A 19,090-nucleotide genomic window follows, 5' to 3' on the forward strand; every position below is an offset into this window, starting at 1 on the left:
ACCTTAGAGGCAGCTCTTTGCACTGCGCTGTCCATGTAAAGCACAGGCTCTCAGAAAACCTCAGTCACACTCTGTCCACTTCCCAAGGAGTGTTTTACACACACCACCTTTGTCCTGCAGGACATCCTAACTAGAAATTTTTGGGTTGGGATCTAGTTAGCTTGCACTTAGTTCTGAAGTTCTTGGAACATTCCTAAATGTGGAAGTGGCACTTTTCCCATCTTCTCAGGAGACCCTTGGAGGTATCTAACCAGTAACACTGAAAGGGTCTCATGGTAGGAAATTGCCCAGGTAGTTTCCCAGCCCTAGCAGCAACTAACCCTTTCCCTGAATGCAAACTAGTACACACCTGTTGATTTCAAAAACTGCAGAGATAACTTATCATGATGGATCCATTAACCCCTCTTGGAATTGCATAACCTGATGAACTATTACCATGCACAGAAAGCCAAGTAGGGTATTAGAGGAGATAAAATAAACTGCCAGGCAAAGACCATTGTTACGGCTCAGGAATAATGTTCCCTGAGGGCTTAATTACAGGTTGATCTAGGAAGGCATAAAAGACCATGCACTTCCAGATCAAATGGGGGGAACTTAGCTCAGATGTCACAAAGCAGGTGGCTCAGAGTGGTGTAAAAGCATGGCCCCAAGTGTTTTACGAGGACCAGAAAAGACAAGTAAGAGCTATGTGATGAATTTTATAAAGGATATTGTCTCCTTCTGGGCTATCAGCGTTAGGAAATACATACAAGACCGTGAGGAACTTGAGTCCATTCACTGTAATTCGGGACTCACACTGAGGCAGAGAAACTGCTCACCAGTCTGGGATTTCCCTCCTTCCCTGCTTGCCTCTACAGTAGTGGGTTTCAACCACTGGAGTGGAGAGGTGGAAACTGTTCTACACCTCTGTGGGGAAACTTCCAAGACCTACCACCCCAAACCACGGGAAGCCGGTGCCCTGCTGCCGGCAGCTCCGGGTAGGGCAGCCCGCGAGGGCTCTCTGGCCCCTGGGCAGCAACGCCCCACGCCGCTCAAGGTGCTGGTGGCCCCGGGCCCGCCCTGAGGCGCGCTCGGAGCAGCCCCGGCCGGAGCCCCCGCGGGGGTCGCGGCGGGGCCGGCGCGGGGCGGTGCGCGGGGAGCCGGTGGCCGCGGGGCCGGGGCGGGGCCGGGGCGGTGCGCGGCGGGGCGCGGTGCAGGGCAGCCGCGGGCACACGTGGCTCAGCCCCCCAAAAAGGCGCTCTCCGGCGGCGGGAGAGGGCAGTTCGTCCCTCGGTCCCCCCAGAGCCACCGCCGGTCCGCTCCGTCCAGCCGTCGGTGGGCGCCGGTGCCAGGGACCGCTGTGTTGGCTGCGAAGCGGCGGCTCCCGCCCCCTGCGGAATCAGCCCCAGGTCCGGGGCGGCCCTACCTGCCGGCACCATGAACCTCACCGCCGAGAGCCACCGCATTCCGCTGAGCGACGGCAACAGCATCCCGCTCTTGGGGCTGGGCACCTACGCCGACCCGCAGAAAGTAAGTCCGGGGGCGCCGGGACGCCCCGCGCCGCGGGCGGGGGCAGGCGCCGGCTGCCCTCGCTGCAGCCCCCCGAGCCGCGGCCACCCTCCTCCTCTCCTCCCGTCCCGGCTACTTCTCTCTTTGCCCCCTTCCCCGTGCGAAGTTAGACCCAGCTCTACCATGAGCAGCGCGGGCAGTGCGCGGCCCGCAGATGAGGAAAAGGTGGGAAGAAATAAGAAAAAAATCGCGCCCAGCTTGCGGTGCGCGGCGGCTGCCACTGTCGCCCACCGCCCCGCGCCGCTGGGCGCACGGGCAGGGGCGCGGGGCACCAGGAGTCGGGACGGTGCCGTGCAATGCCCGGGTCGGGAAGGGATGGGACCCCCGGAGTCAGGAGGGACGGTGCCGTCATCTCCCCTGCCTAGCCCCCTGCGACAAGCGTAGATAAGATGAGGGATTTCGGACCGCCTTGCGGCTGCCCCCAATACTTTCCAAGTAATGTTCCTGAAACAAAGATCCAAATTCCTGCATCCTGATTCCTGCGGTTCCCACAGCTGACTGCCAGTGGCCAAACCACTCTCAGATATACTGCATCCTTCGGTTTTGCGCCGGGCAGGCATCCCGTCTGACCGTGCCGATCGGCTGGACCCGTGGAGGATGGGGAAGCACACCTGATGCTTCTTCCCTCTGCGGACCTGGGAGCGCAAAGGGCATTCAGTAGCCACTGTCTTTTAAAGCTCTCCTAAACTGCCTGATCTTTCATCAGTTCTCTTTTTTTTTTGTTTGAAGAGTTGGAAAAGAGGTATCGTGGCCAGAACCCCTCTTGTGTAATAGCTGCCATGCAATGTATGTGTATGACTCCACATATAACAAGGTATTTAAAGGTACCTTTGTAAAGAAAACTCTTGATTAAAGCCGTTTACCAAGCACTAAATGTACACGGTGCATCAATAACGGTGTCGATTTTTCAACAAACACTACTGCAGGCAATGCATGAGTGATGCAGAAAGGGTGTAAGACTTCCCCAGGAGTGCAGTTCTCACTGATTAACAATGCTGGTTTACATGGGGAGAATCAATAGGAATTCATGACTTCAGAGCCCGGGCATCGTCCCCCACATCTCTAAACTTTCAGGAGACATTTTCAGCTAGTGCATTCTTTGAATAATGGCTAGTGAAACAAAATTAAGGTCTCTAACAGGAGTTTTGATATAGCAAAGCAGAATGTTGCATAATAGAGTGACAAAATAGCTCTGAGTGAACTTGAAGCATCTTTTTCCAGACGTCTACATCATGCCCCCAACCCTCAAGTTGCAATTTTTGCCCTAGTTTTGAGAAAAATGCAGCTGCCAGCACAAGAGCTCCTACCTTGCTGCACTTCCTGCCTGCAGCCTGGACAATCAGTGGCCCATTACGGTGGAATCAGGCAGGGAGTCCAGAGTAGCAAGTAACCTGACAGCTGAGAGGGGAGCTGGATGGGATTCCCCTTGCCAGAGGCAGCTTCTCGGCACTGCTGTTACCCTGCTAAGAATTCATTCCGCAGGAATTCAGCTGCCCCAAAATCAACAGAGCAACAGATCTGCTTCTTCTCCCCCCGTCCTGCAAAATCCTGACGGTTCCTTCCTTTGCCCTCCCGTGGTTTGAGGTGTACAGCGAGCGTTTGCATGGAGCTCAATGAGCCAAAATGAATCATTTTTAGGGAGTGCTGGTTTTCAGCAGAATCAGCCCCAGGCAGTGGCTTTTTGCTCTTTGCATATACGTCCCTTGTTTTCTGCTAACAGAAGGTAGGGAGGACAGGATAATGCAGGCAGGGCAGGCATTGCTACGGCAACTCCAATTTAGAGCGATCGAAGCCGCTGTGTAACTGTACCCTCAGTGGGGATGGGTGCATATATACAATCACCCTTTCTCCTTCCCCCAGCGTTTGTAGGAGTTTGATTTTCTGAGCTTTCTCCTTCTGCGCGATAAACACGTTAGAAAGTTACGGGTGGAAGGAGGAGCTGAGGAGAGGTAGAGAAAATAGCAGTGATAAGGCACTTGCCACAGTCTCATTTTCACAGAAGACCAGGTGAAACAATGTGTGTTTATCTGGCGGAGCTGGGCTGGGGCTTTACGCTAGGATTAGGAGCGCTATTTGAGTCGAAGAACTTGTCACAGAGAGCAGCTGGGGAAACGCAGCGGCGGCAGCGTGCTCTGGGATTTGTTGCAGAATTGTGCTGCCGCTCGGTGATGGGGCAGGATGTTTAAATAGGTCACGGCTTAAAATTTGCCCGTTTCAAAAAGGCTGCTTTGCTGATAAGGGGGGTGGGGAGTGGGGGCTCCTGTCAACTCCTTGCTGTGGCAGCAGAGTGCTGCTTGGCTGGGACAAGCTGCTTTGCCGAGCGCTGAGCCGCGCCTGTTGCAACTTCCAACGGGATGCCTGGCGAGGTGTCTGTCCTGCTCCTCCTGCCTCAACAGCTGAAAGGCTTTGTGGCAACCCAGGACCGTTTCAAGGTTTATCTTGAGGAGTGAGGCTACAAACTAGCGCTGACACGTTTCCCTTAAAATGCTTAGCTGTAGCCTTTTGTGGCTGAATTGCTTAAGAAGCAGCATCTGAGCCACCCATTCTCCAGCGGTGGGGGCAGGCAGCTGGTGGTAGCGACAGCTCAAGCCAGCCCCAGCACTCTATTTCTGCTCATGAGTCAGATCCTTGCAACTTCTAGCTATTTTGTGCTTTGATATAAAATACAGAGCCATTCATTTGTCAGATTATTCATCTTGCTCTTGGAGGCAGGTTTTTGATTTAAGCTGGTTTGTTTTGATTTTTTTTTTTTTTTCCCCAAAGGTTATTCACCCTGGCACCTCCATGTCAGAGCAACTTGTCCAAAACAAATCTGTTTTCTTAATGTCAGGCTGTAGCCCAGTAGCTCATAATGAGCCCGGAGTGTTCTTCCTGAAGTGCAGGAATGTGCTTGCTGGTTAAGCCAACCAGGCAGATCTAGTTAGCCATGGAACAGGGAAATCTGCTTCTCCAGCAGTCGGTTAGAAGAAAACAAAGGCAGGAGGCAGCTTTCACATTTCAGGCTTTGTCTGCATAAACTGATCAGCAGTGCCTTCAAAACTGAAATGTGTCAGCAGATTGCCTTGCTCATCTTAAATAACTTAATTGTTCTCCCAAAGACAACTTTGGGAGATAAGTCATGCTTCTCTGGTTGTGAAATACTCAACAAAAAATACATCTATTGACAGAAAGCCCCCCTATACAAGTTTACTGACTCAAAGTAGTACATCACTCAACAGGAGCAGAGCTGGACCACTGTGGAAAAGGTCTGTTTGATAATCAGACTAATTTTAATTGAATGCTCTTTCCCCCTAGATGTAAGAGTGCCTTTCTTCTGACTGGGTAGAGGTTGGGATGACAATTCAGCTAATTCTTTGAGACTGAAAAGTGCAACATTGGGGGTTTCTTTTCACCTTACTCTCCTACCACAGCAAGAAAGTACAAGGAATCCATTGGCTATCAGTTCATCTGCTAACAGGAAGGAGTCTTCACTAGGTCACAGAATAGAATTAGTCATAAACTTGGGTTATTTATCAAGAGAAGCACATAAAAAATTTACAGGTTTAATTCATGTTTCCTGTGCTTCTTTGAAAATAAAGGAATGCAATAATTGCATAACTATTAAGCTTAATTTTCTTTTGCAGGCAGATTTCAGTGTGTTGAAGTTGGTTTTGCATTCTCCTTCATGCAGGGAAGGAAATGTATGATTTGTATTAGATTCTTGCCTACATAAAAAAATTAGGCTGTTTATCCTACCAAAGGATGGACACAAGTGAAAAAGTGGAAATCTCAGTCACTGACTCCTTCCACTGCTCTTTCTTCCCTTCCCCAAATATTCCTTCTCCTCATGAGTTTGGGTGGGAACCACAGTGGGAACTGTGAATCAGGACTACCAGTGCACTCCAGACAGCTTTAAAATTTGAGGCCAATTCTACCTCTGTTTGGCTGTGTGGATCCCTCTGGCACAGCCCTGCGAGTGCAGGAGTGGCTCTGCCAAGGCTCCAGCGATGCACCGTGTCCAGCTCCCCCTCCCTGAGGGCCCCCAAGCCGTTGACCCAATTCTCCAGGGTATTAAATAGATGGGTGGGAGGAGGGAGAGGGCAGTCCCACACGGGAGGGTGGTAGACAGGACAGGCCCCTGGATGAGCCCCTGGCATTGCCCTGTGCAACAGCAGAACCAGACCAGTCCATGGCAGGCTCCCACCGCCTCCCAGCACTGATTCTTAGCTTCCAGCACAGCCCATTGAGTGGTACTGGTACCCATCTGGAAGCAGATGAGGTGTGGGGACAAGCAGTCTTAGAGGGGAAAGGTGCTAAAAACACTCCTAAATCCTGGAAATCCTATGCCTCGTTAAAACTGCACTTATGCCTGCTTCACTTTATAACTCATCCCTGTCAACACAGCTAAGATCATCAGTCCAGTGTCTCCACATAAATACTTGCTGTTTCCCTGGAAGGTCAAGGGGCCTTGGCCACAGCTCCTCTCCTGCCTTCCTGTTTTGACTGAGGGAGGACAGGGCTTGGAGAGAAGGTTGTAGCAACCGCACTGTACACAGGCGCTGCTTCTGAAACATAAGATTGGGCAAAGTGCTCAAGAATAGCACTGGGTGAGGGCTGTTGGCAAGTTGCAACTTAGCTAAAAATGAGGTTCTGAGGTAGCCAAATCCATTCATAAATTGGAAGCAGTTTTGTGGAATAGTTTCAGGCAAAACAAATGGCAAAGCATTTCATTTTGGGCACTGGCAGTACAAGCTGAGCAATCAAAGAATTATTAAAGCACTTGGAGGTAGCAGTTGCCTTTTCCTGAATAGCCCGCTGGTAAGGCAATCCACATGGGCGGTGGGAAACCAGATTCAGTCCTCCTCTCACCCTCTGGGGATTAAACTCATATCAGACAGCTCAGGGAAATAACGTGATTGTGGGGTAGGTGATAGCTGGAGAGAGGCAAGAAGAAACAAGCACAGGCTGGAGCAGGAGGAGCACCCTGCCCATGGGAAAGCGCACTGCCCACCAGCCCCATAGCGCTGGATGCTGAAGAACTTGGTATGGCATCCAGCCAGGAGGAAGAGAAACCCATTTCCCCAAATCTTTAACTACCACAAAGTAACCCTTGTGCCCAAAGTGCCCAGACAGTCTGGGTTTTGTTTAAGAAGAAATTGCTGGTTTGAATCAGGGAGAGGAAAAGTTCATCCAGGGCTCCCAGATCCAGTCTGAGTGACCAAGTTAAAAAAAAATCTGGTTTGGATAAGTAAAAACACTGTTTTGGCACTCTGAATTACTTTTTACACCCAAGCTAGAAGCTGAACAGAGTAATTTTTCATTGTACAGGTCTAACAGCTTCTAATGCTCTCATAGGATCATTTATGCCAAGTTCCTTGCACGAGGATGTGCAGGCACAAACTTTTTCAATCACTCTGAACAGTGCTGGCTGCACCCCTGCTGCAGGCTGCCTGTCTTTGGAGCTGTCATAGGCTGCTATTAAGTCAAAAGAGGTAATAAGTGATTTGTCCCCATGATGGGATCTGGATCTCTGAGCTGCAGTAAGGGAGGAATTACACACAACTTAATCCCCCTGTTTTCCTCCTAGAAAGCCACCACTGGCTCCTGAAACAGGATTGTCTGGAGACAGCAATGATTTCAGGTGACTCGTAAAGAAAGTCACCTGGCCTGACCCAAAGCAACAAAATTAATCATGTATTGAACGTTCCTGGGTGAAGTAACACTGCAGACACTGTTGAGCTTAAAGGCTTCAGCTTCTTGACTTCTTACCTGTAAATTTACTCTGACTCAGACAACTGTCTTCCTCTTGAGGTAAACTTGGCTTCTGGATTTTTTTTCTTGAAAGAGATGAGAGAGGCAGCGACAAGAGCAGGAACTGTTCTAACATCCAAGTGTTCTTACAGCCTTATCTTATTTCCCATGACATGCTATTAAATACGTAAAGAAAATACCTCAGTCCTTTTAAAGTATTACACATGATTATGTTTTTGAACTCAGCAAGTATTGAGTATGAAGTTAGCCCTCTAATGAAGTGCTCTTTATGAACCTACATGAAATTACTAGGGAATTATTTTTTTCAGATGTAAAATATTGGGAACCCGACTTGAACAGAGCAGGGGGAATCAGCTGGGATATTTGGTTATAAAACCTCTTATTTATGCCTTGAATTTAAGAAGTAAATAAAATTCCTGAAACAAAATAAAATTTTTAAAGGTTATTGGGTTATATCTCCTAACCAGCATTTCCAAAAGATATTGTGTCCCTTCATATTCCCTTTTGGTACCACCAAGAGCTTTCTCAAGCTCTTTGCTTTTTAAGCAGCAGCATTACTTCATGCAGTACTAGTTCTTCTTGTCTTCAGGGAGTTGTTTGGAGTGGCACAGCCACAGCTGGTTAACACATAGCAACATGAGGTCTCTCAGGGTTGGGATTTCTGAGGTGTTTCAGAGGGCAGCCCCATGCTCCCTCAGTCTCTGAGGATATCCTAAAATCATAGTCCAAGTGGAGATTTGGATGCTTGAGTAGGGGTTAAAGGAAGGAGACACATGACTGCAGCCCAGAAAGACAACTGTGCCTGATCTGCTACATGTGCTGGAGGGCTCCTTGCCTGCCTGTTAGTAAACTCTTAGCCTAGCCTTCCCACTGAACAATATTTATCCTGAAACCCAATATCTGCAGCCGGATCGCTCACGGAGTCGTGACTCAGTTAGTCTCGTGCTTGAAGGACTAAGCTATACTGAGGCAATTCTGCTTGCACAGACTGCAGATGGCATGCCTTTCCTTCAGTGGCTGGTATCCTGGTGTTGAGTGATGCCCCCATTGATTAATTGCTCAGATTTTATTCCTTAACTAAGCCAGTTACTGGCAAGACCCAGTTGCCAAGAGCAGATAAAGGCAGGATTTCTTGATATTTGCTGCCCAGATGCCTTAAGGAAGTGCAGCAGCAGGCATCAGCTTTTAGCAGGCAACAGACCAACTTGACTCTTGGGCAAGAGCTTGTGTGAGGAGTTAAGAAGCTGCAGCTCTTAACTCTAGTATTAGAGTTGGGTAGCTCTAGTATTGGGCTCTAGTATTGCCTTAATTCAACCTTGCTGTTTGCTACAGAGGTGGCAAATATTCCAGGTAATAAGTGGTTTCACACATGAAAGAGTGCTTTCACTCTTTCAAGCTCCTTACAACAAAGAGGTGAGGGTACACACCAGAAGGTTAAACTAAATCAAAAGGGTCTCAGAACAAGTTCTGATTTCATTGGTGACTTTTGCTAAAAGCTTACTGTTGTGTGACACATTTTAAAATTCCCTTTTTATATGCTCAAGTGGCAGGTTTACTACCTGTGATTTATCTTGCGTTCTCCTTTTTTCCTCAACTGTACAACATTTCTGTTCTGCCACTGGAGCAGTCTTCCTCCATTTCGTCTTTAACACTTCCTTCTTCATGTTTAGCCTTGACCTCTCCTCCTCTGCCTCCTTCTGCCTCTAGATGCCTCAGTTCCTGCTAGCTCCCTGTAATCTTGTGTTATACAATGGAACATTTTTGGCTTTCATAAATGCAAGATTGCATCTTTACCTCATTAAGAAATGAAACCTAAGTCATTTAATTAGAAAAATCATGTAATTAGAAGAGGTAGATGCTTTTTTCCCTGAAATGTGGCAGACTCAGAAAGTCCTAGCTTTTGTATAAGAATTGTATTTAAACCAGATTTAAAATTTGGATTTGATAAAATGACTTACCACACTCTGTCAATCTGGAGGAAAGATTCTTACATGCAACTTTTTTGGAGACACGAGCTTTGCTCCTAATACTTTGATTTGCACCAAACCCATGGTTCTAAGACAATGTTGAATTTGCAAAATGCTCTTTTACCTCCATGTATCTTTGCTGATGAAATCTCTCTGGCTCTTCATTTCCATGAAACCTGAAGTTTAATAGAAAACAGATTGATAGAATTACTAATCTCTACTTTGTGCTAATGGCTTCTGTTTCCAGTTGTGAACACAATTAGTGTCTAATCATGTGTAGCAGATTAAAAGCTGTGTTTACTGAAGTGGTCAACATGTAAAATTCCTAATGAGAAAGAGCCCAGCCTTGTAGATGAGTGTGAATGAAAGACTAACTTTCTAGCTACAATGCTCATTAACAAAGGGAGGACTTCTGAGTAAAATGGACACAAAATTGCTGGTCCTGGAAAACGCTGAATTTTTTAGTTTGCTATAAGGAGCAGATTGTCGTCAGAACAACTTCTTCCCCTCTCCCTGGCCACTTCAGCAAGCCTAAAACAAAAACCCTTCCTCTTAAAATGAGAGGCGAGGACTTGCACTAATGAATCCATTGATAGCCAGATAATTGCCTGGCCTTGTGCAGTGATGCCTGCCTCATCCAAGCAGTGGGGCTGGCTCTTGCAGCCACCCTGGCACCGTGTCATTTGGCTCCCAAACACAGTACCAACACGCGCAGACTTGGACACGGCAGGAGCGCTCCACAGGAAAATGCTCCTGGAACAAGGGCGCCTTTAGAGGGTGACAACTTTGTCTGGGAGTCAGGACAACTTTTGAATGGCGGGTATCAGGTACCAGCATGACCCACCAAACTACATGTCTGTCTATAACACAGGGTAGAATCATGTTTAATCAGTCCAGATCCAAAACTAATAGAGGGTTAATCCAGATAAGCTTTTAGGACAGTAGCACTACTCAGAACCAGTCACCAGGGATTCTTCTTTGAAAAGTAACCAAACAGAAAACAGACCTTTTCCATAGCTGCATGCTGCAGTGACAAGCACTAGCTGTTTAAATATACTCCTCTTCCAAAAACTACAAAGTTAGCTGTTACCAGTGCAATAATACTAAGCCAAATATTGACACCCAAAAAATAGTACTTTTATTCTTCTCTTTTCCTATGGCTTTCTAAATATGCTGGGGTTTTTTAAAGCCTGATCAAAAGCCACAGGGAAAGCCTATCTATCTAAATAAAAGTTAAGAAGATTGTTTTACAGAAGATAAGACAGGGAATCACTGGTATTGTTGAAGAGGGGAAAAACTGAACCCCTACGAGTGAGTAATAGGGATTACCACAACTGAAAGATACGCTTTTTGGCAAGAACATTTAGAGCCCAATTTTCCAGGCAAAGCTCCATTTTTAAAATGTCCCTGACCGACTCCGTACGTTAGACATGGCTGTGCACTCCTATGTGCCCCTGATTCCTCACAGTTCTCCAAAAAACAGTGTAAGCATGTTCTTGCAGCTCATGTGGGAGGCTAACATCTGGATTGTCTCTTTGGTTGACCTAGGAGGCCAGATTTGTCAAAACTTGAAAGCACTGTGCAGAAAATGCCTCTCTAGGCTTGGAAGCCAACTCATGTTGGTTCAGCTAACTAGGTGGTGGAATTCCCCAAGTTTTACATTTGCTTTTGCAAACACTTCTTCGAACTGGCGCCAGAAACCTCTCCCCTTTAACTCTAGGGAATGAAGCAGAAGAGCTACTGGCAACCTTTTCTTCTCCTTTATTGCACAAGCTGCTGCTTTATCTTCCACTTGTACCTCACGCATCCCTTTGATTGCATTGCTTGTCTGAAGGGTATTTTGATAGCACCCACCCTCCCAGATAGATCCATGCTTTCCAGGGCAGCCAGATGGCTGCTGTGTTCTCCAGGTCTTCAGGAAACTTTCCCAGTCCACCCCCCTAGCACTGTGAGCACAGGGACCCAGGTGTGCACATCATGTTCTTGGTTTGCTTTAATCCTCTAGCTGCCAGCAGAAAGGTATGGCAGCTCTTCAGCTTCACCTTGCATTAACTGACTTTGTGTCGAGTGAAAAGTTGCAGAGTTCCTAAAACTGAGGATTCTGCCATCAAGTGTTAAAAATAACTCCAGCACCCTCTGCCAGCTACAATAATAAGGTTTTCCTGAAGACAGCTTTGGCTAAATCCTAGAATAACAATGTCACAGGAATTCTAGAAATGCTAAATCTGCAGTTATGCAATCTAATGGCTGTTGTATGGACAAACCCCACACTTCAGGCCACTGATAGCGCATCAAGTTAGAGGAGAAAGGCGCCCCTTTTCCACCTTCATTCATGGTGTGACACAAGGACACCATTCTCCCCATCTTCTCTGAGCTTATTTGCTGTCCTCCACCTCTCGATGCAACAAACTAAATGACATAAAGCAAAGTTCTGGGCTGGCACAGCAGCCTGTGGTTCTTATCTGTGTTCTCTGCCTCCATTCCCAGCTCTACCTGCTTTTGCAGAGAACCCTTTGCTGGGTTTTGCTTCCTGGATGGTGGCTGCCAGTGCTTCCGGGGGATGAAAGCCAGATTTTCATGTGTACAAGAGAGAGGGATGTGCTGGCGGTTGCATTTTCCAAGAAAGAGGTGTACAGTACAGCTTCTCTTTTACAAGATTAAACAATTCTAAGAATGTACCCTTGTGTGGCTCATATCCTCTGGCTTTGTAAACTCAACCTGTGCTTTCCTGCAGGGCCTTCAGTACACATGCTTTCTATGCTCTGTTCCTAACATCTTAAGCCAATCCTTTTTGCCAGTTTGTCCAGAAAACAGGCAAATGGAAATAAGCAACTGGGCTTCTAGAAACTTGCATAAGAATCTGTGTGTGAGTGCCGAGCTCTGATGAAGGAGGCTCTGAGCCCAGGAATGTACCTACTTTCTCCTTCCTGTATTTAGCTGACTAAGATTCCTAAACAGCGGCTCCACATCCTAAATTACAGGTTTGGACTGGAGCACTTGGCCCATGGCTTGGATATCTTGTGTAATTCTGCTGCAGCTAAACTCAGATTTTTCCAGAAGATGGCCCTGTGTCTCCTAACACTTCAGGCTTTTTCCCCCAGGATCATTATTCCCAGCTAAGAGACTGCAAAGCAATGCACTAAACAGGTGAGATGCTCAGAACTAAGGTAAGGGGCTTCTTCCCTGAAGTGCTGCTCCCTCTGCTCTCATATGCTGCTGATACTGGTGCAACTCTGTAGAGCTGCTCCTGTAAAACAGGGCAGAGCAGAATCTGGGAGCCTGAGTCAGAATGTTTTCCTTTACCGTACGCACTAATAAAGAATAAATGGCGATACTGGTGTTAAGACATAAAAGCAACGACCAGAGTAGCAGTTCACATGGCTTTGCAAGATTACAATCGACTGGCAGTGTGTCCTGTTAGCTTTGTCTTTGGAGATAACCCTCTTAATCAGCTGGAAAACCAATGGAAATTGCTGACTAGAGAAAGATGCTATAGAAAAAGCAAAGGAATTGGAGGGCAGCTGAACTGTGACACTAAATAACAGTAATAAGTCAGACAACCACTAACACTGCTGAGCAAATACTGTACTTGAGTGGGAAGAGAAAAACTCATGGGTATGCCTGCAAAAAAATATTCTCCTGTGGCTTGGTCATGTGTACTCACAAAAGAAATTGAAGCTGAACCATTTGCTATGGTAGGGAGAATAGTTTTTGACAAAATGGGATGTGACAGAAGATGTCTGGAATAAACATTAAAAATTAGGGAAGTTTATGGCTTCAGAGGAAAAAGAGAGCAGACCCTTTCAGACAGACAGCACATTGCTTTTTCAGACTCACAGAAAGTGGTAACTGGCCAGTTGGCTACTTCATCTGTGGAGAAGGGGCCAAATTGCTGCTTCCTTTCTTTCAGTGAAGGTGCATATCTGAGTCTGCTCTCCCAGCCCTTCTGCTGGATTTATTTATCATGGAGCCTGAAGGAAACAGATACCAGTTAAATCTGTCAGGCATGATGGTAAATCAGCTGGTTTACAAGCTACAGATTGATAGAGGGAATAATTGTGTCTCTTGTTTCTTTAAAGTTTATGATCTTAACAATAACACAGATGCGATTGAAGAAATTTATTAGTGATTGAGCAAGTCCTCCTAGTCAAGCAGTTATTCTTTTATCATAAAATGTGCAATAAATTTAATATGGTTCTTTGGCACAAATTAGTGACTGTCTGAAAAAGCACTGAAGATAAATGTCTGGCTTATAGTGCACAAGTGGTTATAAAACTCCCATTCTAAAACAAGTCTTTGATCAAAGTAGCATAGTTGCAAGGCACGCTGATTAGAAACTGAAACATTAATTATGGTGAAGGATCAAGAAACCTCTCATCTATGCTTAAATAAGAAGTAATAAAGAAGCAGAGATTTGTCCTAAGGCCAAAGCTAGAGAGTCCTGAATTATTACTAACAAAGCACAAAGGTTTATGACATTTCAGTACCTCATTTAATAGTTGTACTACTCTAAAAGTGAACCCTGTTCATTCAGGAATGGTGCAAGAATAAAGCCCTGTCTGGAGTGAGCAGGCAGCACAGGCAGCTGCATTTTAAGTAATGTACTAAAGTGAGTATAACCTGCAGGAAGGAGGGGGAAGAGGTCTGAGGGTCTGAGTAGAATAAGGCCCATGGCCAAACAGCCTGGGAAGTGCTGTTCCATCAGCTGCTGTGATTAGTGGTGCCAACCCTTATACAACATAGACATATCACAAATTTCTATCTGCACTTGAATAAAAGCCGGTTTTCAGTTGGTAGCCTTTGATCTGGTCACTACTGAAAACCTATGAAAGACAGAAGAGATTAAAACACCTCAAGCTGAGCAGCGAAGTAGAGGGGAAAGATCCGGGTTTGTGCCTTCTCTGATGGAAAGATGGATGAGCAGTGGTGGTTTGAGTCACCCAACTTTGGTACAGTCTGTCAGGAAACAATGGAATAAGATACGATACCTAAAGCAACACTTCTAAAAAGTGGCAATACCACAACATGACTAGCCTGTGCAACTCATCAGCACAGTTTACCACAGCCCATTATTGCAGCATTTGGAAGGATTAAATATGTGCAATGCCAGAAATGATAGTTTCTCCATTAGAATGAAAATAAACATATGGTATAAAGTTTCCAGACTCACAGATGTCTCAGACCTTCAGCTGGGATGGTTCAATAGAGGCAATATTTTCCAAAAACTATTCCCTAGATTGCTTTGCATTTTTATATGAAGCACCTTAGACCAGAATCTGTCAGAACTAATATACCACATCAGATGAAATGGACTAGTGCAATAAAAACATACATATATAATGTAAACCCATCTCCGGCCATTGGTAATCAAGACCTGATCCAAAAAAAGCCACCCCGAGCCCCTAAAGAATAAGGTTATTCCTTGAGATGGAGGAGTCTTTCAAAAGATTATTTGTACAGATGTAAGTCCCATATAAAAAAATTAAGAAATACACAGAAGTTCAGCTCTAACAGAAGTCAACTGATTCAGCCAAAAGCAGATGCAATGACTGCAAGCATTTTCCTCTATCCTACCCTCCTTCCATGTCTGAAATTCTGCTGGTCCCTTACCTGTGAGACTCTACCTTTCCTCATCTATTCCTTCTGCTTTTCTCACTGACCAAACTGGCCCTGGTGACTGAGAAAAGACACAACCCAATAATCAACATTTCCTTGCCTGGTTGAGTTTAGTTTACAGCATCAGGAAATAATAGGGAGCCGTGTTTGTGCAATCTCTCAAGAGTGTAAAGAGGGGAAATTTTAGTACTGGGTTCACATTCCATTTTCAGTCTCTTCAACAAATGGAAAAAGTAAAAAAAAAAAGAATTTTTTTTTTCTCAAAATGTATATTGTGGTAATGCATCACTGTCCTCTAAAAGATCCGGTTTCATACACTTGAATGGCAAAAGTCAAACAGGCTGAAGAAATCTAGAATACACATTGTTTACAAAATCATATTTCAGAGAGAAAAAACACTGATAACACTTTTGGAAATATACTTGTCTTTCAGATAACTAATAATGACTTAGGCTTGAGCTCCCCAGACCTTTCAGCTAAGCCCTGCTTCTCTGTGCCAGTCAGCCTGAGCTTTGCAACAGCGGCTCCAACCTCGTGCGGCGGCTCACTGCTGGGGCAGAGGTCTGAGGTTACTGTCATCAGTCACCACAGGCTTGTAATACTCGTGTCAGAGCTTTCATCCTGATGCCTCTCTCAAATCCTGTCCTGCAGGTTCAGGCAGGGACAAAGCAGAGAACATGTTGGAGGTTGTCATTGCTCCATGCCTCGCGCTTCTGTAACGCTGCCCGGCATGCCTCAAGTGAAAAGCAACCATTGAGTGTGCCTGAAAAGCTGGTAGCTGCCGTGGTCTTTGTTACATCCCACTAACAACCAGGAAAGGGCCCTGCCAGGGGCCGGGCGTGCTTTTGGGACGCTTCCACAATGAAAGCAGCAAAGCACTGAAACAAGTGCTACATTGTCTTCCTCAATTAAGCACAGAGTATTGCACCATCACTGCTGTAAATACTCTAGAGTGCCAAATTGTGCTGTTTTGCTTCTAGGCCCTCATTCAGGTCTATAATAAATCAGGGCACGTGTGAGCACCTTTGTATTTTAAGTAACCTTTAGGCACTGCATGCTGGAGCAGAAAGTTCCTCCCTAGCCCAAACAGAAGTTGGTCCATTTTGTGTCCCTCAGAGTCAGCCAAGATGGGGCACTGAGCAAGCAGGCTAGAATATGGTCCCATTACCCCAGAATGATCTGCCACCAGCCCACAGCTCTGAGACTGAAAGGCAGGGATGAAGACATCCCCAGGTGTCTTCAGCAGTCCTTCAAAGACTTTTTTTTCATATGCATAGAAGGGAAGAGCAATGTCCCTAATCATTAAAGCATCCTATAGCAGCTATGAGTTTCATACCTTCTAGTTCAGCAGGTGGTGGAAGAGAAGCTGTTTCTTTCATGACAAACTCATGAACAGCCAATGGCAGCTGTAAACGTACAGCAAGGAGAGATAGGAAGGAGAGCTATTGCTACGGTGTAAAATGGTCCTTCCCAACAACACTTACTGCCAGTCCTGCTTCTCTTCTTCCTTTGGCATTGTCAAAACCAACAAATTTGACATCCTCTCTTCATACTACCTCATTTCCAGATGCCTCTGGCATCTGTTTTCTTCACAGGAGAAGCAGTGTGGTCTTGGCCCTGCACTTGCAGATAGCAGAATCCAACTCTTGCCATTTTTGTTGACAGACAGCAGCACAGCAGAGCAGTTTGACTTGCCCTATTCAGTTTTTCTTAAAGTGAATCAGATATCCCTGTTGCACCAGAACAAAGCCCATGAAAAGGAAGGGAGAATAGCATTGCTGCACGCCCTTGGCCACCACGACTTAGGGCTGCTCTGTCATTATAAAAAGTGTAGGAACCATAAGTTGTTTTCAGTACAATTTTAGTGACCAGACAAATAATTTCAGTAACCAGTTTTGTGCTTTTTTTGCTTAGTTTGGCCTACGTGTAATTTTGCTTGCCATATTGGCTTATGGAAAATATGGAAAATATGACTGTTCTGAAAAAACAAGCTTACTCTGAATTTTGGCAATGATGAGTAAACAGTACAAAAATGTCACTTATTAGGAGGTTTCTTGGGATCATCTTAAACTGAGGCAGTAAAATATACATTAATATACACTAAAGCAACTACGGTTTTTTAACCACACAGTAAAACAGCTATTCAGAACTGGGAATACCAGTAGATAGTCCTGACCTTCAGATTATGATACTAACAACTGTAAGTTGATTTGAGGGGAAAGAAGTCAAATCCAAATTTCTGCACTGCTGAAAGGTCCAAGCTACTCAAAGAGCCTCTGGTCAGCAGGTGGTTGACCAGTTCTGCTCAACCAAAAAGTCATCTTCCCCTTGAGTAAGACATTTAATCAAATGGGTGTTGTAGGTAAGCCCTTGCTCGCTAGATAAGAAATTCTGAAATTATTTTCATATCGAATGCATTAGATTCTACATCCTGAGGACACTAGTATTTTCTCTTTCATAGATAGACAATTTTTTGTTTTGCTGCCTTTTCCAGTCTAATCCCACACGCTCAACAGGTTTGAGAAAAAGCGCACAGCCCTCTCTTATTTAGAAGTTGGAATGTGATTGCCTGGGAGGAAAGGGATGGTCACTCAGGATGAATTACACCACGAATCTCGCACAGATCTCAGGGACCCTCCATCACTGAAGGAGAGGTAAGCACTAGGCTGACACGATGTTCATTCTTTTCCTTCTCCCATCAGACTCCCAAAGGTTCCTGTCTGGAGGCAGTGAAGATTGCCATTGATGCTGGCTACCGCCACATTGATGGAGCCTTTGTCTACTTCAATGAGCATGAAGTGGGACAAGCCATCCGCGAGAAGATTGCTGAAGGGAAGATCAAGCGAGAGGACATATTTTACTGTGGCAAGGTGAGAACCTGCACTCAGATTATTTACACTAAATTCAGGATTTCTGTGAATGGTCTTTCTTAAGAGTGCCGGCAGTCAACATCTGGAATGTTTCCTTCCAGATGCAACATCCTTTATTTTTCTCTCCTAGCATTACCAGAATGCTGCAGATCTTTATGAACACTAGGTTTGCTGTGAGGCACAGGAATCACTGTTCTCTGTGTAAATCTCTGATAACAGTGGGAGCCATGCAACATCCCTTTTGCTTAGTATTCTAGGCACCTGCAAGTGAAGACCATGGCTAAGTTCAGCCTAAAGTGCTGCCTAACCTGTTACTGTGCCACACGTTGTGTTGTCACACACAGAGCCCCAGCTGGACAATGATCCTGCAACTGAGCTATTTTCTGTTAGAGCAATTCCCTGCACAGGTTTGCCATGAGGTTGCACAATGAAAGGGGTGGGAGCAAGCACGTGCATGCCAGTGTCTGTGTATGGGAGAACAGCAAGTGCCTAGATTGGTACTACTGCCAGAAAATTACTCATCAAGCTACACCCTTAGTTACTGTATCACTTGTAATTAAAAAGTTCTAGGATGATGAATCAACTTACTTGGACAGAAGATGTCATTACACTTCTGTTCTAGAGCAATGAGGCTGGAGTAATGCATGAGCTATTTTATACATTCAAGTCTTAACTCTATGACTTGACTCTCTCCTAAAATAATGAAATCCCTTGTCGAATGAAGTGTCTGACAGAAGCTGTCACAACAACGATGAATTACCCAGGTATAAGAGAGGTCATTGCACATTGTAGTGCAATGGTGCCTGTCCAGTTTCTAAGGGAGTTTATGGCCTCAAATAGTCCTTTCTGCAGTGATTCTTTGAACACATCAGCCTAATATTTTCCCTTTCTCCTTTCCCAAATAACACGTAATCCACAATTACTCAACAGACTTGCAAATAAACACCACTGTTCCTAGAGTGAAAGATCCCATGGGACGAGAGGTCTGGATTACTGTGAGCAATTTAGTAAGTTCTATGATCTGGGGAAATTAAACTACATATTGGATAGTTTGCAGACCAAGTGGATTTTCAGCAGCTATAGACCAATTTCCAAGCACAGCAATTTCCAATCTGTAAAATATGCACCTCTTTTCCAAGTTTCCTGCTTGGTTCTACTGATAACAACCTTGCCATTCTGAGAAAAGCCTCACGTTCTCAAATTCTCTGGCTTTATCAGGGGAATTTCTCAGTCTCTTATATGCCAAATATGTTGATTTGGATCAGTTAAAATATTTGGTTTCAACAGTTTTACAGTTTCATTACTGCAAATTATCAGTAATATTACAAATCAAAACCA

At 45.5% G+C, this 19,090-nt stretch overlaps 1 protein-coding gene across 1 annotated transcript in view; it reads left to right on the forward strand.

Moving 5' to 3' along the window:
• Positions 1–1,280: 1,280 nt before the first annotated feature.
• Positions 1,281–19,090, forward strand: part of AKR1D1 (aldo-keto reductase family 1 member D1) — a 34,719-nt gene continuing 16,909 nt past the window's right edge. The window contains exons 1-2 of the mRNA XM_059472093.1: positions 1,281–1,509; positions 17,585–17,752. Of these exons, the coding sequence (XP_059328076.1) occupies positions 1,417–1,509; positions 17,585–17,752 (261 nt within the window). The 5' untranslated portion in view covers positions 1,281–1,416. The remainder of the gene's footprint in view (positions 1,510–17,584; positions 17,753–19,090) is intronic.

Source organism: Ammospiza nelsoni, chromosome 5 (genome assembly GCF_027579445.1).
Source record: "Ammospiza nelsoni isolate bAmmNel1 chromosome 5, bAmmNel1.pri, whole genome shotgun sequence".
NCBI classification, from domain to species: Eukaryota; Metazoa; Chordata; class Aves; order Passeriformes; family Passerellidae; genus Ammospiza; species Ammospiza nelsoni.